Below are 22350 nucleotides of genomic sequence, written 5' to 3'. Positions count from 1 at the left end.
ATGGAGTTTCACAAAGCAAGAATTTTACATAGTAACTCAATATAGCATAATAAATTATTATACTAACTTGAACGTATGCACCAAATCATTCAAGCCATATTGAAAAAACTTACTCCACCCGCGCGAATCCCGGATGAGTCAGCTAGTGATTAATAATTGCAATCAAAAATTCCATGAAAAATACAGATCATGGTCAACCTACGAAGATGATCGTCGCGCACGCAACCAAAGATATACCCCGTACACCGCTGACCAAACTTCAGTTGAGCGCGAGCGTTTTCGCGACGTTCTACATTTGAATTATTTTAATTTTAAAATTACGCTCGTTAGTTTTCGTACGCGGATTTTTTTTAACTGCCAGAACTTTAAAGCTGTGATAGTTTTTTTGTGTGAGGAATATTCTGGGTAATAAGGTTGGTCCGTTTTTTCAATAAAATAAAATAAGATTCTTTTATTTATATTCTTTCATCCTACCGATAGTCTATTTTTTCTTACTTTTTCATAATATAAATCACATCTTTTTCTTACTTTGTAGTGTAAACTTTGTTTTCAAAATGTTAAGAAAATGATAAAAGCACATTTACGTAAAGAAAATTTATTTTTATTGTGTTTGTTTTTTATTTTATCACTCTTAATTTTTTATATTTTTAAACTTTTTGAATTTCTGTAGGTAAAGTTCTTTTACCTAAATTAATTTTATCACCAATATAACAATCCCGTAGGTATTTAACATCGCATAGAATTTCATTTAATTGGTTTACTATATTATATATTCACCAATAAAAATTGTTATTTGCTTTCTAAATTTTAATTCGAAAGGATTACAAAAAGGTAATGTAATGAAAAGTACGTTTTAAGATTCATAAATTACCGTTATGTAAATAGCAATTTATGAATTTTACTATATTTATTTTTATTAACTTACTAGTGAAAACACAAGCAGATTTTGAAAAAAAATAAGGAATCAGTAGGTTTAAGAATAATATGGAAAGATTTATATTTGAAAACGACTATTTTATAATTGTATTTATATTTCGGGCTATATAATAAAGTAAGTTTTAAAAGATCAAATCTACTTGATAATGTTCGAAAAGTGAAACTGCTGGGTTTTTTGCGGGCTTCTTCTCATTAGAGTGTGCTTCCAAACCGGTGGATGAGTCACTACAAACAGACAGACTTGACATTTCAACTGTGCTAGGTATATAGTGAAATAAATAAAATTTGAATTTGACAGAACGTTTTTAGTTTAGGTAGGAACCTTGTTCCTTCAGACTTCCCATACAGCTTTCTCATCATCCAATTAAGTGTTTGGCATAGAATTAAGAACTTACAGAAACCGTGTACATACTAATATCGAAATTAAAAAAACCACTCCACTTTAGTAGTGTTTCTCGAACAGTCGCGGGTTTGTCACTTCATTCATGTAGCAGTTCACAGTATTTTTTTTTAGTTTACCATGAATTCGGAAAAGTTAAGAGACCTAGCAACATTAAGCTGGTGTGAAATGAGACGTGCGATAGGCGTTTTCTCTGTTGCCACAATGCCTTGCATGCAAAAATGGCTGTTTTGCTTTATTATGTGGAAGTCGGGAAAATAGAAATTCTGGTAGGAAATTTATAACTGGTGTGCAGTAAATTTCATTTTGCAGTAACACCTGTTTAGCAACATATTGAAACGTTGGTAACAACGGTAACAAATTCAAAATAGATTTTACATTTTCAATAAGTATTTGTAGATGGCAATAAAATAACAATGTTGCCTGAAAGCTGCATTCTACGGCGAATATCGGCCGTTACAGCGGTATGACGCGGATTCATAATATTTTCCTTGGCAAGAGATTTTATTCAGGAAGTGATCGGAACATAAAATGTTATGTACATAAAAGTTTCTTTTAGATTGATTTGTCCACTCAATTTATAAAACATACAATTCCAACAGAAAAGGAAAATGTGAGGAAACCTGCATGCCTGAGAGTTTTCATGCATGCCTGAGCGCGAGTCATCATAATCATTATTACAATCCTTTACCGGCCCACTACGGGTCTCCTCTCACAATGAGAAGGGGTTAAGCCCAGCGTTGTGGACTACGTACGCTGGGCTGGTGAGGATTGGTGGACTCCACATACCTTTGAGAACATTATATAGAACTCTCAGGCATGCAGGCCTCACGAAATTTTCCTTCACCGTCGAAGCGAGCGATATTTCTAATTACTTTAAACGCTCATAACTTAGAAAAGTTAGAGGTGCGTGCTGGGATTCGAACTCGGCCCCCCGAAAGTGAAGTCGAGCTTCTACCCACTGTGCTATCACCGCTTCCTCCAATCACAATTTCCCATACATACATGGAAAGAATACCATTTCAAAAAAATATAATATTATCGGTTTAAAAATTACAGAGTGAGTTCTGAGCTAACGAAGATATAGAAAAAAAATACAACCGAATTGAACACCTCGTCCTTTTATGAAAGTCGGTTAAAAACGCGCATAACTAGGAAATGTCAGTGGTACGTGGCCAGGGCTCGAACCCGACAGTGAATTCGAGCTCCTACCCACTGCGCTATCATCGCTTCATTACAACCTATTACCGGCCCAATAAACCCCCTACTACCCCGGGTCTCCTCCACTATGAGAAGGGGTCCACCACGCTGGTCCAGTGCGGATTGTTGGATTGGTGGTGCCACAGGCGTGTAAAGTCTACCAATTCACATTTGGCCAGAGCGCGTGGTTGACTACGAGCTACATACACCCTTCTCATTCTGAGAGGGGACTCCTAGCCTGTAGTGATCTATATATAATATAAGAGGAGAGATACCGACATAGCTATATAAGACATAGCATAAACGCACAAAGCTCGGAGAACCGATAGACGTTGGGGTTCCTTGATGCTGGAATGGCGACAACGCATCATTGGTCGGCCTCCAACTAGGTGGACAGATGACATAAAACGAGTCGCTGGAAGCCGCTGTAAACAAGCGGCCCAGGACCCTGGATTTTGGAACTCCCTACAAAAGACCTATGCCCAGCAATGGACGTCAATCGTTTGAAGTGATGAGACGACAAAATACTAGCTTTACTTACTCTCCAAAAATTTCGTTTAATAAGATGTTTTATATAAAACTCTATCACAAATCACCTCTTATCCGAAACCGTGCGAAAAATTTTAAAGGCAAAGAATAATAAACTGATAAACATCTTATGAATTTGCCCTTGATTTTCTTTGTTATCTGAGTCAGCCATCCGTTTATAACTATGGGATGCAATCATACAATGTAGTTAAACTGTATTGCATGCAGTTCAAAGTGCGTTCGCATATGTGAATGAGCTAAAAAGATTTACTCCTCATATATAAACGAAACGCATAACGTTTGAATAGTTTTACGAAGCTTCTGCCTAAAAATGTAACTTCTGAGGGCTTGTTCTTAGACCTGCTACTATACTATAGTACTACTCCCATATTCTGTAACTTTATAGTTACCAACCGTAGCAAATCGCCACCACGCAGACCTAGTCTGTATTTCTGTATAAAATTATGTTAGAAATTGAAAAGTGTACATCAAGTAACTCTCAAACCATTTCCCGCATTAGCAGATGAGATAAAAGTAACGCGCTAATCCCTACTAATATTATAAATGTGAATGTAAGTTTGTTTGTTTCGCTTTCACGCAAAAACTACAACACCGATCATCACGAAACTTTGTACACATATTTCTGAAGGTATTAGAAGTAATATAGGATGCTTTTTATACCTAAATTAAGCTCAGTTCTGTCGGCAGAGGGGACGAAAGTGTTTGACGATTTTACACCAGGCTTAGCTATCTTAAAAACATAAAGTGCTGCCACATTTATGAGGCACATGTCTTTCGAAAAACAAAAACAAAAGCGGACGAAGTCGCGGGCAACAGCTAGTAGAAAATAAAAGCAGACCTACATTTCAAAACTTCAAAAATATTTTTTTTTTTTCAGATTTAGACAACCTACGATGGATCCCCTTCTAGTAGATATCATACATTTCTACCCTGTAGAGAACGCACAGCCGCACAATACCAAAAAGTGAGTAGAATATCACGATTTATAAGTTAGTTGATACGGTTCCTATCGGATAAGTTCAACAAAGCGTATTTTTTTTTATTACCTGTATAAAATGGGGAAACTGGAATTTTCAGTATTAGCCCGGAGTGTGGGTAGTGGCGGTGTGAGCCCCGTGCCTCGGAGACCCGTCGGTCCATGTTATTATCACTTCATTGTGATCGTTAAAACCCATCAACCCGTATAGGAGCAGTGTGGTGGGCTTATGCTCTATCTACCATCTCTCCTTTGAGATAAGGCCGGATACGTGTGGAAGTTTCAACGTTAACAAACTAGATGGACCCACAAGATCCTACATCACGCTATCGGATTTTTCACAAATTAGGGTCATATATACAAATTGTAAATGAAACCTAAAATATTACTTTACAGGATTTAGAGGTACATTCCTGTATCTGAGACATATCTGTGAAACCGAAACGCTAATAGTATTTGAGTCCCATAGCTTTTACTGAAAGAAATCAGATACAGCCCTAGCATGCTAAATTAAAGCCATGTGACTCCTGCCACTTCATTAGGTACACGTCGCGTAGCGGACGTACTATGCGCTTGTCGGTCTTTTATCTTCAATAGGGTTGTCATAAGGTTCGGTTACACGTTGTATATTACTTCCGAAGATCAATGGCTGGATGGACTTTGGTCCCCGGGCACAAAACTGGCTTGGAAGAATATCTTTCTGTTATGACGTCCGAGCGAATCACCATATATAAAATTCAAAAAATTCAAAATTCGTTTATTTCAAGTAGGCCTAATATAAGCACTTTTGAAACGTCAAGTCTGTCTGTTTGTAGTGATTCTACCACCGGTTCGGAAGGCAGATTCTACCGAGAAGAAGCCGGCAAGAAACTCAGCAGTTGCTCTTTTCCAACATCAATAATTTATATTTTGCATTTTAACATTCATTTTTCTATCGTGTGAGAGCTGAAAGCGGAGCCGGATGCTTCCAAGCAACCTTGTCATTAAAAAATTCACCAATTGCATAGTAACCTCGCTGTAATAAATGTGTTTTAACAAATTCTTTAAACTTGTGCATTGGCAGGTCCAAAATCACCTTAGGAATCATATTATAAAAGCGTATACTCAATCCCACAAATGATCCCTGTACCTTACGCAGACGATATGCAGATGACACTAATTTCTCACTCGTATCTCCCGTACGTACGTGATTATAATACGTACGTACATGGTGAATATGTTAGTCATCACGTGCCCTTTTGCTTTTTTGGGTATATAGTATATACATATATACAGATTTTTTATCATCATCACATCACCCCATCAATTACTACGTACTTATAAGAGTTTTATTGTCATAGATTCACGGCAGATTGGCGCAGTGGGCAGCTACCCTGCTTTCTGAGTCCTAGGCCGTGGGTTCGATTCCCACAACTGGAAAATGTTTGTGTGATGAACATGATTGTTTTTCAGTGTCTGGGTGTTTATCTGTATATTATAAGTATTTGTATGTATTATATTCATAAAAAGATTCAACAGCTATCTTAGTACCCATAACACAAGCTACGCTTACTTTGGGGCTGGATGGCGATGTGTGTATTGTCGTATTATATTTATATTTATATATATTTATATAGATTTGAAGCGCTGAACATAGAACCAGCTACCGACGTCACAACCACCATAGTGAGGCGTGGCCAACCCTTCAACGGGGTGGTGCGTTTCAACAGACCCTACGATGAGAGCGATGATACCGTGCAGCTATTGTTCACACTTGGTGAGTACAACCCGCGCAATCGTGTCCATTGTTTGTTTGTATGAAAGCTTTATTGCCCACACACAATTTAATACAAAGTAAACACAAAAACCTGAACTTTGAATCTTAAAGCTAGAAATCAAATTCAAACTACTCAGGAAACTTCAAAAGAATGGAAAGAAGTTGCCTAGGTATAAAAATAAAGGACAAGATGTAGGTGGATATTCGCAAGAAAACAAAGGTAACAGTCGCACTAACTTTTTCGCTAGAAAGGAAATGGAAACGGGCAGGTCACGTGGCTACATATAAAGATGATAGATGGACAGTAAGATCAGCTACTTGGTCCGGATCAAGAGGTACGAGACTTAGAGCTTACTACCCGAAGGGGGTTCATACAAGAATAACAATTTACAATTTTATCTCTAATCATAATGGAGCGTGCAAAGACGGTCTTATCACTAAAGCGTTCTCTTCCAGACAACCTTTGACGTTAGGAAAGCCGAAGGAACCATTGTGATCTTCATGGTGAATCTGTTAGTCATTACGTGACCTTTTGCTTTTGTGGGTATATAGTAGATACATATATACAGATTTCTTATCATCATCACAAAACCCCATCACCGGCCTTATAACTACAGGGCACGGGTCTCCTTGCGCAGTGAGAAGGGTTAAGACCGTGGTCCACTACGCTGGCCCAGTGTGGATTGGTGGACTCCACACACCTTAGAGAACATTATGGAGAACTCTCAGGCGTGCAGGTTTCCTCACGATGTTTTCCTTTACCGTTGAAGCAAGTGCTATTTTTATTACTCAAAACGAACTGGTAAAAGTTAGAGGAGGCCCCCGAAAGTTAAGTCGAGCTCCTCCCCACTCGGATATCACCGCTCGTTTTAAATATATAAATAGAAATGCCCTTCAAGCTTCCATTTTCCCCAGTACCAACAATATGAGTACCTTCAAATCAAGAGTGAAAAGGCATCTTCTAGGCAAGCGCGCTTCACCTTAGGCCTGCGATCACACCTGATGATGCACATCAGGTGTGATTGCAGTTAAGTGCTCGTCTATAAACATAAAAAAAAGAAAAAAAGTGTTTTATTAATTACAAAGTTCCTATAATATTGACTATACCTTCGTTGATGCAGGCGACAAACCCGCAATGGATACCCAGGGATCAGTGTTCCTGAAAAGGGACGCGGTGCCTGACAAACATTCCTGGAGTGCCAAAATAGTGGAAGTGGGAAACGAGGATAACACCATATCCTTCGAGGTTAGTAGCTTCATACATTACTGTCTTCTTTGTCAACTCTCAGAGCACTGGCGCACAAGTGGAAATAATATCCAAATAAAATAAGTGTATTAATAAACAGGGGTGAACTTCTTCTATTCCATGTTCCAGTGATTTAGCAGGTGGGCACGTTAATTTTGTATACAGTCTAAGATGGTAGCGGGCTAACGTATTAGTGATTATGGTCATATCGGTTTCTACACCAAATCCTAAGCGATTTGACGGCATGTCTTTGTCGGTAGGGTGATATTTAGTCACGACCAAAGTCTCCCACCAGACAAGACCTTAGAAAATTCAGAAAATTATAAATTCCCAAATTGCTCCTGCCAGGATCGAACCCGGGACTTCTTACTTGAATTCAGGACGCAACGACTAAGTTACCGGGAGGTATGGAGTCCGTATAAGACTGAAGTGTATCGATAATTCAGTCGTATTTATATATCAAAATACCCACCAACTCAATATCACGAACATTTGTTGTTAATCAAATATAATTTAAGTTATTTATCAATAAAATAATTATTATTAGCGTATTTATAACAATCCTAATCTATTTAATAAAATAGCTAGTAAATATGAATTTATAGTTATCAAAAGTTTAATTATTTACCTATTATAAAATTACTGTAGCACACATTTGCATTTTTGATTTGTAATAAAGAACTTCTAACTCCAGGTTTCTGTGTAGTTTCTATAACAATTGAGTGGATACAATAAACTTCACGAGGCCATTTTCTAGCCGTTTGCGTACAATTGAATTGAAGCAATAACTGACTATCATTGTCTAAACATCACGTACTATTCTTACGTACCTTTGCAGAAGCAAGTTTTCATTGAAAACTGTTCTTGGCGTAAACAGCTCTTAGAAATACTTCCAGAATTTTAACTTAAAATAAAAACACGCTTGGTATAAAATACCAAAGTAATTAGTATCTTTTATAAAAGCGTTCAGTGCAAAAAAAATCGGTTACCCATTCACCAACAAATTTGAAAATATTAGAAACAAACTTGTGTATTGTCATCGGTCTTCGATATATCTACAAAGTTTGAACGAATTCAGTAACAAACATACAAATATACAAACAAACATAAAGCTAAAGCATGTAAAAATAAAAACCTTAGCTTATTTATGAAAAAAAAGGAAGAATAATGTGACGGAGTGGGCTAAAGTTTTTATAATTTCAGTGCAGGTTAATTACAGTAACTATTACGTACAGTTTTACTATTACGCGAATTTCAAATTTCGCGCTAAAACGCCTCGCATATATAGATATGCGAAATATATAACAAAATAATAAAATATGAAATAATACATACGCGAAAGAGTACGTATAAACATAATATAACCATCAACTTCCCTATGGTGTCTTGACCGTGTGTCAAACAATTAAAAACAGTGTTGGGTGTTAAGAACGTAAAAAAAACGCTACCCAAAACACAAAAGACAATATGTGTTTTTCCGTAAAAAATAATTAATAGTATGTATTGCATAAAGTGTTCTTAGAATTAAAGTGATTGATTAAAATGATTCGTATTTTTTTGTATTAAATTTTGACTATGTTCAATCATAAACCTCGATATACGCGGATTTCAGTTAACGCGACGTTTTCCGGAACGTATACCTCGCGTAAAGCGGGGTTTTACTGTATATGTTTCGTTGCTCAATCATCTCGTAGGATTGTTCAACTAGATAAAGATAACTAGATGAAATACGAGTAACTCAATACCTAACGTACTGGGTTTATCGGTCAAAAACTTACATAAATGTTTAAATAATTGTTCTAAAATGATTTGGCTTTCTAGAGTCTGTCCTTCCTATGCATATATTTAACAAAATTACGTCATTAAATCTTTTTTAAGTTTTATATTTAGTTTCTTACATTTTTTTGGAAATAAACCAAAAATTTAAATTTTTTGCGTTTTACTATTTCAAAAATATATCAATCAAAATAAAAAACTTTAATAAAGTTTTATCACTCCATCCATCACTTTCACGACGGCTTCTATCACTTTTATGACGGCATTCCGCATCGAATATTTTGACGTTCATATTTATAGGAGCGTGTACAAGAATTAACATGTTTCCGAACTTGTTGACTGTGTTGTTTAAAAACCGTACAGCTTCTATCAACCCCAAGGAAAGTTTTAATCGACATAATATATAACCACACGTTTTAAGCTCAAATAAATAAGCTTTCTTATACAATAGCAACTCTGGCTATAATATAGTTTTAAATATTGTATATTTTCACTGACTAAATAAAATATTAACATATTTTGCCCGCGAACTCAAATATTTACTTATTTTATAACCACTTCTAACACATTCATTTTAAACTGGTTTTGTTACATCGTTTACAAAACGAGTTCCGAATATTTTGAATATTTATTTTAGTGTTCGAATTTCGAATATATTACATATATTATATTCGTTATGACTTATGAACACGTTGCCTATTTAGCCGACCCGAGTATTTTCTGTAAATCAATACAATTTTATCTTTCGAAGCTTTACACACCTCGACTTTAGAGTGACACGCCTGTTTCCAGCGGTCCATAGGCTTCAAAGGCCTCCACTTATTTATTTTAATTTTTTTTATTCCACTACAAGTTAGCCTTAGTTAGTTAATTAGGAGTATGGTAGGTACTCTCACGGGAGACTGTGTTATATATCGAATGACAAATAAATAAATAAATATACTACAACAATACACACACCGCCATCTAGCCCCAAAGTAAGCGTAGCTTGTGTTATGGGTACTAAGATGACTGATGAATATTTTTTTGAATAATATACATATAATACTTATTTTATACATATAACAACCCAGACACTGAAAAACATTCATGCTCATCACACAAACATTTCCCAGTTGTGGGAATCGAACCCACGGCCTTGGACTCAGAAAGCGGGGTCGCTGCAAACTGCGCCAATCGGCCGTCGAAATAACAAAGTCATCAGGATAAAGATCAGTAGGTCAAGAATCAAGATCGACACATTATCGGCCCACTACAGAGCACGGGTGACCAAGTGCGGGTTGGTAGACTCTCGTATCTCAAATCTCAATCTAAAATAGGGTTATGAGTTCACAGTCAAGATGGTTCAATGAAGCTGCCAAAATCTATTTGTGGCTATGCTACGGCATTCATAGATTTCGGAGAAATTGATATCTGAACGCTGTATTTCTTTATTTATTAATATACCCTATCCATTTATTAATTCAGTAAAACATACAGACCTACTAAGGGATTTTGTAGGGAGTTCTAAATTCCGCTTGCAGCCAGAAACTCTGTGCGACTCGTGCGATCTTGTTTGTCCACCTAGTCTTGGGACCCACGCTGCGTAACTGGTGACAGTGTGAACTGTGAGGTCGCTATTCCAGCACCTTGGGACACCAATGTCCATCGGTTCATGAAGTATATATAAGTAATATCTCCTTTATATAGTAGCTAGGAAAGTACCAGTAATTTCCCATCATCATCATATCGACCCATAACAGGGCACAGATATCCTCTCACAATTAGAAGAGCTGAAGGCCGCAGTCCACCACGCTGGACTAGTGCGGATTGTTGGACTCCACACACCTTTAAGGACATTTATGTAGAACTCTTAGGCATGCAGGTTTCCTCACGATGTTTTCCTTAACCGTCGAAACATGTGATATTTTTAAATTACTTAAAACGCACATAACTAAGAAAAGTTAGATGTGCGTGCTGGGATTCAAACTCGGCCCCCCGAAAGTGAAGTCGAGCTTCTACCCACTGTGCTATCACCGCTTCCTCCAATCACAATTTCCCATACATACATGGAAAGAATACCATTTCAAAAAAATATAATATTATCGATTTAAAAATTACAGAGTGAGTTCTGAGCTAACGAAGATATAGAAAAAAAATACAACCGAATTGAACACCTCGTCCTTTTATGTAAGTCGGTTAAAAACGCGCATAACTAGGAAATGTCAGTGGTACGTGGCCAGGGCTCGAACTCGGTCTCCACGTATCCACAAGGCTATCACGGCTTTCGCCGAGGTAGTCGGTATAAGAAATTATATATTCATTTTTAGATGTCCTTCGATCACCTTGCCAATTGAGGTTTTAATAGGTACTCTAACAAGGAAGTCCAAGTCTCGAGTCCAAACCACACCTGCCAGACCTGTTCACAGTCCACTTATTTCTAATTTATCATAACAATTTGACATGATTGTGCAAGTAAGTTTTTTCGTGTCTAAAGGCCATTTTTTATTTTACCAATTCTATCGATTAACTAACAAAGTGTTAGTATGGGGTATAGGTACCTTATATTTTAGATCTTTCAAAGCACATAATCCGATATTGGGTTCTAATCTCGGGTCAGGTCAACAATGATGAAGCATGATGACTCATTTTGAAAAATTTACCTATGATGGTTCCGGAATGTCTTTATCAATAACATATCTTATATTTGCAGAAATAAAACGTTTTGTTTACATAATCCTAGCTTTAGTTTTAAGTTAACGTTATGCAGTTATCACCATCACTAACATTAGTGTAACATGTTAAATGTGTGAACGCTTCATAAGTGCCTGTAATAAGGTCTACATGAATAAAACATTTTTGAATTTGAATTTAAATTTATAAATTGCCCGCTACCATATCAGGCGGTATCATCACTTAACATGAGATGAGATTGCAGTCTAGGGTTAACATGTAAAGAAAAAAAATGAGCCTAAATATTTATGTAGATACAGACAAAGACGAACAGACAAACGTAAATGATCTGAGTAACTAATTGGAATTTCCATATGCTCGAAAATCTACTTAACATTCAGGTTGTATGCACGGATTAGCTAAAACCTAACCTAGAGATGACAACGTTACATAAATTTATCCAGATTTAGACAAACTGTTAGACAGATAAGGACACGAATACTTATATATATAAAGCTAAGAGTTTGTTTGTTTGTTTACTTGAACGCGACGATCTAAATGCTTTTAATGTTGGATAGACCATTTATAGAGGAAGATTATAAGTCTATATATCAACACGCATTAATAGGAGCATAGCACTAATTAATAATGTTCCAAAATCGGGGTTTTTTTTTTCCTTTTTGGAGCTTCCACTGTATTCGCTTCGTAAATAGTTAAAGTTCCAAATGTATGACAAAGAAGTTCCCCTTTAAAAGTTTAAAAAAAAAGTCCGTGACAACATATGCCTATCTTTTAAGGTTGGCTTATACGCGGACGAAGTCGCGAGGGACCGCTAGTTATCAAATAAATTAATATCAATAATAAATACATTTGCATTAAATATCTCATTATTATCTCGGAAGTCCTAAAAGTGACCTCTATGATTAAGTAGTTAATGCAAATAAACATTACCTGGCCTTCCCAGGTAATGTTTCCATGCAATTTGTTATCTATTTATTGATTTGTCGGTTTGTAAGTTGTCTGGGTACGACGATTTTTATTTTACTCAACTACAAGTTAGCGGCGGCTAAGTTGTAGGCGGGCTACAATAGTAGGGATATGGCAATTTAAAAGGCGATCCGTTGTGAAATCGATTGCGCACAAATTGCTGCGATAAATCTTTTTTAAACTGCCTGCTACAGGGGTACTAAAGGGGTACATACACGGGGCTATCCGACACAAGCGACATCGCAAGTTGCATAAGCTACGCAAGCGTCATTTACATTAGGTTTATTTTTCTGGCTTGTCTTATTATGTTAATAATATTTTCATTATGTTTTAAACAAAAGAAAAGAAAAAAAAACAAATGTGTTGAAATAAATAAAAAATATGTTCTTTATAAATATACTTTTATTATATTTTAATACTTTGAAAACGATCTTTACTCTAAAAAGATTTAAGATATATAATAAGGCTGGTTAGTAAAAATTGAGTGTTTCTACATATCGCACAAGTAACCGGGATATTTTACTGGTACGAGCTTTCTGTAATACCACGTCCCGATTCAAATGAGTCATAGCGAATGATTGCAGCGACCGATTGCAATCGCCTCGGCGGCAGTTATGAAGCAATGGATCGTTGCAATCTGCGTGCAATCGATCGCTGCGACGTGCGTCGGATTGCCTGTGAATGGGGAACTTTACTTCGGATAATAAAATCGATTCGAGAACTTATCCGAAACAGCATTAAAAAACTATTAACTTTTTAACTATACGATCGAATTGTTTTCCTTGTAGCCAGTATAACAAAACTATAATATTTACATTTTTATTAGTTTATCTTCTCTATAAAATACGAATGTTATTATGATCAACAAAACACGTAGTTTTTATTAGAAAAGCATAATATTTCCATACTTTATAAATTGCGATTTAGCTAAAGGTTAGGTACTTTGCATCTTTACCTGCAATTATAAAAAAGTGTTAACATAAATCGACATGATAATGAAGTATTTTATTTAAATTATACCTATTGTTAGGCAGCAGAAACACCTATGTCATATTTTACATGTAATGTACGCATCAAAAGTGCCATCTATGTGACAAATATATGACTTTTATTAATAAGAAAATATCCATCTTTAGGTGTGGTGACGGCAGATAAGATACAGTTGTCACCACCCCTCCACTTCCCGCGGGTGTCGTGCGAGGCGACTCAGGGAATTTAAACAAGAAAGGACAGTAGCGTCCTTTAATAATAAATAATAAATAAATAAATATACTACGACAATACACACATCGCCATCTAGCCCCAAAGTAAGCGTAGCTTGTGTTATGGGTACTAAGATAACTGATGAATAATGTACATAAATACTTATAATATACTAGCTGTTGCGCGCGACTTTGTTTGCGTTTGATTTTGTTTTTTTATGTGGCATTCAATTTAGCTGTAGTTCTAAAAAAAATTAAAGTATTCAGTATCGTTAAGCCTTAAATAAGGGGTTTGCTGCTGTCCGCTGAGGAGTTCTGTCCTCTATCTCCAACCACATTCTTCAGATCTACACAAAGTTTTGGCAACATTAAACACATATAATATAATATAATTTTTCGGAGTTATGGTGTAAAATCGTCAAAAACTTTTATCCCCTCTCCCAAAGGAACCGAGCTTAATGTCGAGATAAAAGTATCCTATATTACTTCTAAAACTTCCAAGAATATGTTATATCATAAGTTTCATGAGGCCGATCCTCATGAAACTTTGTTAGTAGTTTTAGTAGTTTTTGCGTGAAAGCGTAACAAACAAACTTACATTGACATTTATAATATTAGTAGGGATAGGGATAGAAACACCCAGACACTGAAAAACATTCATGTTCATCACACAAACATTGTCCAGTTGTGGGAATCGAACCCACGGCCTTGGCTCAGAAAGCAGGGTCGCTGCCCACTGCGCCAATCGGCCGTCAGACTACAGACAGACCTTTGTTCTACTACTTCTCTGCGATCACCAACCCGTCTGCACTGCGTATTGATTATAGGCCCTCCCGTTGGAAGAGGCCTTTAGTCCAGACTCCAGCAGTGGACAGTTAAAGGCTATTCATGTTAGCCCTTGGCCTGTTGGTGATGCAGTCTAAGATGGTAACGAGCTAACCTTTTAGAGGTATGGCAACTAAATTAAACCCATACCCCGCTTCCACGGTCCACGGTTAAATAAGTTTCCACGCGACATCGTACCGTAACGCTAAATTGCTTCACGGCAAGACTGTAGGGTGGTAAATAGCCACGGACGAAGCCTCTCACATTGCCCATTCCTGTTTTGTTTGTATACCTACCTTCAAATAAACTTAACAAATTACAATAAAAGGATTATTGTAATTTGTTAAGTTTATTTGAATTGTAATGGATGAGCGGAGTCTTTCGACACAGGGGTTTTCATACTACTCTTAAAAGAAGACTTCAGCGATAATTATATTGATACCAATTTGTTGAGGATATGTGACACTTATAAAATTTAATTAATAAAAATGTAAACATGTTACATGTACCATATTCAAGCAAAATAGAAATTGATTGATTGATTGATTCTTAGGGTCTCTCTAAGGTCAACTTGATCAAAAAGCCGTTTGAAAATAATCAAATGTTTGTCCTCAGATTTCAACTCCAGTAAACTTGCCAGTTGGTAGCTGGGCGCTCCGAGTTGTCACCAGGTTGAAGAGTTCACAGGCGCGGGAGGTGTATGACTTCGATCAGGACTTTTACATCCTCTTCAACCCCTGGAATCCAGGTAAAGGACTGTCCTTACTCTCTAGCTTTGACAGGAAGGATGGCACTTGGGCAGCCTGCTTTCTGAGTCCAAGGCCGTGGGTTCGATTCCCACAACTGGAAAATCTTTGAGTGTCGAGTGTTATCCTGTCCCGTCCTGTCCAGTGTCTGGGTGTTTATATTATGTATAACTATTATAAGTATTTATTAATTTTATTCATAAAAATATTCATCAGTCATTTTAGTACCCATAACACAAGTTACGCTTACTTTGGGGCTAGATGGCGATGACCGCGATGTGTGTATTGTCGTAGTATACCTATGTATTTATAGAAGCTCAAATCCGTAAGTTTTTAATGGTTATTTTGGAAACCTCAAGTTTTGCAAACCACGTAACTGACTTCCTCTTTGGTGTTGTAGCATTTTTGACTTTTGGGTTGGACCATTATGTGATTGGCGGTTCCTGCCAATAAGATTTCTTGGAGGGTTTTTTTTATTACACTAAAAGTTAGCCCTTGACTGCAATCTCACCTGCAGCACAGGCTGGAGACAAAAATTTTATCCCCTGATTATATCCTCTGACAAGGGTTATAATTAACGTGTCCTGCAAAAGCGCGGGAACAGGGAACAGCCGAAGTTTACCCCCGTTTATTATTACACATATATTATTTGGATATTATTTCCACATCTGCGCCAATACTCTGAGAGTTGATAAAGCTGTGAGAGAAGATAATTTTTTATCCTTTCCTCGGGGAAAATTGTCCCTGCTGTTGGTGACACTGTCTAAGATGGTAGCGGGCAATACACCAGCAACCACGTTCTTCATATTCGAACACATCAATCGACTTGTGTCACAAAAAGCTCTTCTAAAAAAGGACTTAAAAACGAGGGTATTTGTGAAGAAAACTGCAATCAAATCAAACAATAAAACTTGACGGCCGACTGGCGCGGTGGGTAGCGATCTTGCTTTCTGAGTCCAAGGCCGTGGGTTCGATTCCCACAACTGGAAAATGTTTGTGTGATGAACATAAGTGTTTTCAGTGTCTGGGTGTTTATCTGTATATTATAAGTATTTATGTATATTATTCATAAAAATATTCATCAGTCATCTTAGTACCCATAACACAAGCTACGCTTACTTTGGGGCTAGATGGCGATGTGTGTATTGTCGTAGTATATTTATTTATTTAATACCTAACAATACCTCATTGCTTTTTTCAGATGATCAAACCTACATGGAAGATACCGACTTGCTTCAAGAGTATGTGCTGAATGACATAGGGAAGGTGTGGGTGGGTCCCATTAAGACTACGAAAGGGAAGCCGTGGTCATACGGACAGTTCGACGCTGTGGTACTGCCAGCGGTGATGTTCATGTTGGACCGCGCTGAGATGCCTTTCCATCAGTAAGTATTGAATTAAAATGACAACACATGGCTTTAGGCAGGCCGTACACAGCTGGAATGTCTCTGTGAATTCAAAGTCAAAGTCAAAGTCAAAAATATCTTTATTCAAGTAGGTGGCACTTTTGATGCGTACATAAAAATTACACGGTAGTGAGATGATGGCGATAACCACATTCGTAAACTTAAAACTAAAGCTACAAGGGTTCCAAACGCGTCCTGGTCTAAGAAGAAGCCCACAACAAACTAAGCTGGGTGTTTTTTTTTCTATCTCGTATCTCTCACAATGTTATTTAAAATTATTAGAAGAGCAACCTGGTTAGAGCAATAATTTACACCCAAGCTTTTTTATCGATTACGTAGTCCTTTATACTATAATAGGACTTTTCTATAAGCTAACGTTTAATACAAACTTTGAACTTTTTAAGAGACATCTCCAAGATGTCAATTGGTAGTTTATTGTAGAATTGTATGCTATTTCCTTTAAACGAATTATGAATTTTATGTAACCTAGTATATTCACTTATTCTTACTTCTAATGTTTAAATTATTGCAGTCACATTTTTTTCTTAAATTCATATTATTAATGCAGAAAGCCCGGAATTCTATACATTTCAGTCGCACACATTCCGGCTTTTCAAGATTATGAATTTCTCAGATCGATCTGAAAGAATGTTTCTGAGCGTCCTGAATGCGGTTCGGAATATGTAAGGTTATGATTTCGTAACCCACGTATTTCCATACATTTCAATAGAGGGATGTGTGAGATACCCGAATCAGATTAATCATCATCATACCGACCCATTACCGGCCCACTCCACAAAGATGGTCTCGTTCCACAATGAGAAGGGTTTAGGCTGTAGTCCACTACGCTGACTACGTGCGGATTGATGGACTTCACCCGCCTTTGAGAACGCATGCAGAACCAAGCGATATTTTAATTGCTTAAACCGCACATTGTTAAATAAATTAAACTTATTAAACTTAGAGATGCGTGGTTGGACACGAATAAGGCCCCCGAAAGTGAAGCCGAAGTCATAACCACTAAGCTATGACCGCTATCGCAGAATCGGATCAGGAATTATTTATTAAGTGGAGCATTTCGATTCGTATTCATTCCTCTTCCATAAATACGTGTGCCTGTGGGAATCACGAGACTGCTGATCTATCAGAAACGGGTGAAATTTAAGATTATGAATTCAGAGAGACATTCAGGCTGTGTGCGGCCAGCCTTAATGCACCGTCCTTACAAACTTTGTGGCGTGTCAAAACTGAAAATCCTATTATAATATTAAGGATTACTTAAACGATAAAAAAGCTTGGGTGTGAATTGCTCCAGCTTCATAGCTGATTATACATTTACTGTGAAATGGTGATAACAAAAAAAAAATGTTTATCCGGCTAAGTTTGTTGTGGGCTCTTCTTAGACCAGGGCGCGTTTGGAACGCTCGTAGCTTTAGGTTTAAGTTGGCGAACGAAGTTATCACTATCCCCTTACAATTATGTAAACATTTATGTATGAACGCTTCATAAGTGCCTGTGATAGGCTTACAATCTACATGAATAAAGAAATTTTAAATTTGAATTTGAAAACTTTTACAAGATGGGTTGTAAATGCCAAGGGTTTATACAGTATTACGGCATGCATAATAATGAAATACTGTTGTTTTACAAACTTCAACTTTTATAATAAAGCACTAAACCTGAAGTCTTATTCATCTGACTAAATGAAGCTGGACCTGGTGTCGATACTCTGTGTTCATGAGCGTGCAAACAGGTTATGTACTAAGCAGGCAGACTATATAAAATGGAGAACTCCAGTAGGAGCTATATAAAATTTAGGGTAGGCTTTTTAACTTGTACAATGCGTAGGCATTAGTTAGTTAGTAATATTAGTAGGGATAGGGATAGGGATAGGGAAATATATTATAATAATTTAAAAGATTAAACTATCTTTCTACAGGCGTGGAGACCCAGTGAAAGTCTCAAGAGTCATCTCTCGCATAGTTAACTCCAACGACGACCAAGGCGTCCTGATCGGGCGATGGGATGGTGAATACGATGATGGAACTGCACCCTCCGAGTGGACCGGCTCCGTGGACATCCTGGCGCAATACCTGGAGTTCCAACAGGAGGTGGCTTATGGACAGTGCTGGGTGTTCGCTGGTGTTGTTACTACCGGTAAGGAAGACATGGTTTCCGCCTTTCTTTCGCAGACTACTTGTAATTTTTGGCAAGTTGTGGCAGTCTTTAAGTGGGTCTACAATATTACATTTATATGTTTTTTCATTTTTTGTATTTTTTTTTTCATTATTTCATTTCATGTTTTTTGTTTAGTTTTTAAGAGTTGTTGTTGTAACCTGTTGATTGTCCCTTAAAAAAATGAATAAAAAAAAGTAAAAATCATTTAGACCCATTAGGGCCATTACCGGCCTACTACAGGGCACGGGTCTTCTCCCACAATGAGAAGGGGTTAAACCCAGTACGGATTGGCGGACTCCACATACCTTTGAGAACAATATGTAGAACTCTCAGGCATGCAGATTTCCTAACGATGTTTTCCTACACCGTCGAAGCAAATGATATTTTTAATCACTTAAAACGCACATAACTTAGATAAGCGAGAGGTTCGAACTTGGATTCAACTTGGCCCCTCGAAAGTAAAGTCGAGCTCCCACCCACTGCGCTATCACCGCTTCTTAAACTCTATTCTTAGCTTAAACTCTACCACTATTAACATCATGTAATTTAGGGATCTCAGAAATATAATGGTGAAGGCCATTATATTTCTGAGCACCACCACGGCCAAGTACGGATTCGTTAACTACACACGCCTTTGATAATATTATATTGTTCTGCTCGAAGGTCCTTGTCACTAGGCTATCACTGCTGTTTGCATAATAGCGTACCTTAAAAATTTGAAGTCGTTACATATGATTTCGGACGAAGTCACGGGCGAAAGCTAGTTCTTTTAAAAATATACATGCGACATGTACGTTACGTCGGATCATCAAGAGGATGTCGTGTCAATGTAGACGTGATCGTGACAAAACTAACCAATAAGTGTCCAGCATGATGTGCAAGATATAATCATAGCATACACACGGAACTGTTTATTTTACATAATATGACATTGGAAGTTCCATGCAACGTATGTGCCTACATCGTGCAAAATTTAAAGAAATAGATATGCTTACTGTAGCATCTCAATACATTTATAGTAATATTTAAAAGTACTAAAAATAGTAATATTATTTTTAGTACTTTTAAATACGAACAATTCTCACATAAGCGTGTAAATGAAAACCGGAATTATAATTCACAGGCTTTAGAGGTACATTATGAACTGTCTCTAAGACTTGACCAAAAACCTGAAACAAAAATATAAATGAATACATACTAACTAAACTCTCAGCTTAGGTCCGTTGTGATATCTAAAAGGTTAAAGTATCGGCAAAATTACGATTATTGAAAAAAATTAAGATAATTGTATCGTTACTTACTTTATTTAGGGTGCAATGACACTTGCGTGATAAAATGTAGTTACCTAGTGTCTGGTGGGATAAAGAGTTTTTTGACGGGCGATTGGTAAAATAGACAGCGACCCTGCTTTCCGAGTCCAAGGCTGTGGTTTCGATTCCCACATCTGGAAAACATTTGTGTGATGAACATGAATGTTTTTCAGTGTCTGGGTGTTTACACTCATAAGAATTTAAGTATATTATTCATAAAAAAATATTCATCAGTCATCTTAAATAAATAAAATAAATATACTACGACAATACACAAATCGCCATCTAGCCCTAATTTAAACGTAGCTTGTGTTATGTGTACTAAGATGATTGATGAATACTTTTTTAAAAATTATATACATAAATACTTAGAATATACATAAATACTGAAAATCATTCATACTCATCACACAAACATTTTCCAGTAGTGGGAATCCAACCCACGACCTTGGACTCAGAAAGCAGGGTCGCCGCAAACTGCGCCAATCGGTCGCCAAAAATCAAATCAAATCTTAGTACCCACAACACAAGTTACGCTTACTTTGGTACTTATATTTATGTATTTATTTATTTATTTAATTATTTTTTAGTAATCCAAAAGCGTTACAAACAATTTTTGTTAAGGGTTTATCTTAATAGTAAAATAAAGCCAAATCTAGATTACATATATAAAGCAAATTTTGTATATTTTGTACTTGTACCTAACAAGTACAAAATATACAAAATAATCAGTTACGATATTCACAAGAGCACGAATGAGTGTGAGTGGGTGTGAGTGTGCGTAAGTGTGTGCGTGTGTTCGTAAGTGTGCAAAAATGAATGATTTCACATCATTTATTATCTCTCGCGATGCAGTTTAGTTATTACATTCTTCAATTGTGTTTTCGATAAATGAAATATATCAAGTTTTGAATAAAATTTATTATAGTTTCTTGCCAGACGCAATATTATAGAATTCTGAGCATAATTTGTATTTGACTTGGGGACAACCAGTAGGCGCTGGTGACGTGTTTTTAAATCAGAGAAGCCTAAGCTTATGTCAGTTACGAAAAACTACGGCCTTAACCCCTTCTCATTGTGGGAGGAGACCCTGTAATAGGTGCAGATTATAGGTGTGTGTGTGTGTGTGATGAACTTTAGACGTAGGCACTTTATAATATATTAAAATAGGTTTTCTTGCTCGGGACTACCTAGTAGTATGTGACGATAATGATAATTGACGTACGACACTGAGATAAAAAATTCGCAGGGCATGCAAGGAACAAAACACAAAGTGCCACACCGTGTCCATCAAGTTGACGCGTAGGTTTTAAGCCTCATGAGATTGTTATCACACCGGCAGGCGGCTACCATGCCGTTCAAACGTGTCTCTTTCTTCTACTCACTCCTATCAACCGTCACCTCACTATCCTTCTTTCCTCTTTCACACAATCCACCCACTACCTACATATACTACATTGGTCTTCCTCTACAACTAACTACCTCTACTACATATTATGTACAAGTACAACGTGTAAATGAAAACCGTAAAAATCCTTCAGATGCTTTTGAGGCTATTTACTGTTACTGAGACTTATCTGTGAAACAGAAACGCTAATAGTTTTTGAGAAAACCATATTTTTTACTGAAACAAATCAGATACAGCCCTAACATCACATGCAAAAGTAAAATCAAATGACCCCTGTCACTTTATTAGGTACGTGTAGCGTAGCGCAGGTACTATGCGAGTGTCGGTCTTTTATCTTCACTAGGGCTGTCATAAGTAAACATAAACACTTAGAATATTTCGAATTAGTTTATATTTCTATCTTATTCTCTTTCGATTTAATATTTTTACAGGATGATGCCTTATGAAATATATTTAAGCACTTCAACAGTATTTGTATATTATGTATATCATGTACATTATGTTTATACAACACGTTGTATAAACATAATGTACATGAAGATGATAATAATATTACATTCTATTACATCAATTATTTATTCACAGTTTGCCGCGCCCTCGGTATCCCCTCAAGGGTAGTCTCCAACCTGGTATCAGCTCACGACGCCAACAGTTCGCTGACGGTGGACAAATACTACACTGAGACAATGGAGGAGCTGAGCTTTGACCCCAACAACCCTCAGGGCGCCGACTCCATCTGGAACTACCATGTGTGGAATGACGTTTGGATGGCTAGGCCTGACCTGCCACCAGGTAAT

The 22350-nt window shown here is 36.9% G+C and overlaps 1 protein-coding gene across 1 annotated transcript in view; it reads left to right on the top strand.

Moving 5' to 3' along the window:
• Positions 1–259: 259 nt before the first annotated feature.
• Positions 260–22350, top strand: part of LOC120633163 (hemocyte protein-glutamine gamma-glutamyltransferase-like) — a 34553-nt gene continuing 12462 nt past the window's right edge. The window contains exons 1-8 of the mRNA XM_039903294.1: positions 260–413; positions 3963–4049; positions 5678–5817; positions 6939–7063; positions 15121–15253; positions 16453–16636; positions 18597–18814; positions 22139–22345. Coding sequence (XP_039759228.1) covers positions 3979–4049; positions 5678–5817; positions 6939–7063; positions 15121–15253; positions 16453–16636; positions 18597–18814; positions 22139–22345 — 1078 coding nt within the window. The 5' untranslated portion in view covers positions 260–413; positions 3963–3978. The remainder of the gene's footprint in view (positions 414–3962; positions 4050–5677; positions 5818–6938; positions 7064–15120; positions 15254–16452; positions 16637–18596; positions 18815–22138; positions 22346–22350) is intronic.

The sequence above is a fragment of the Pararge aegeria genome, chromosome 21 (assembly GCF_905163445.1).
Source record: "Pararge aegeria chromosome 21, ilParAegt1.1, whole genome shotgun sequence".
In the NCBI taxonomy this organism is placed as follows: Eukaryota; Metazoa; Arthropoda; class Insecta; order Lepidoptera; family Nymphalidae; genus Pararge; species Pararge aegeria.
This window is presented reverse-complemented; position numbering and strand designations above follow the sequence as displayed.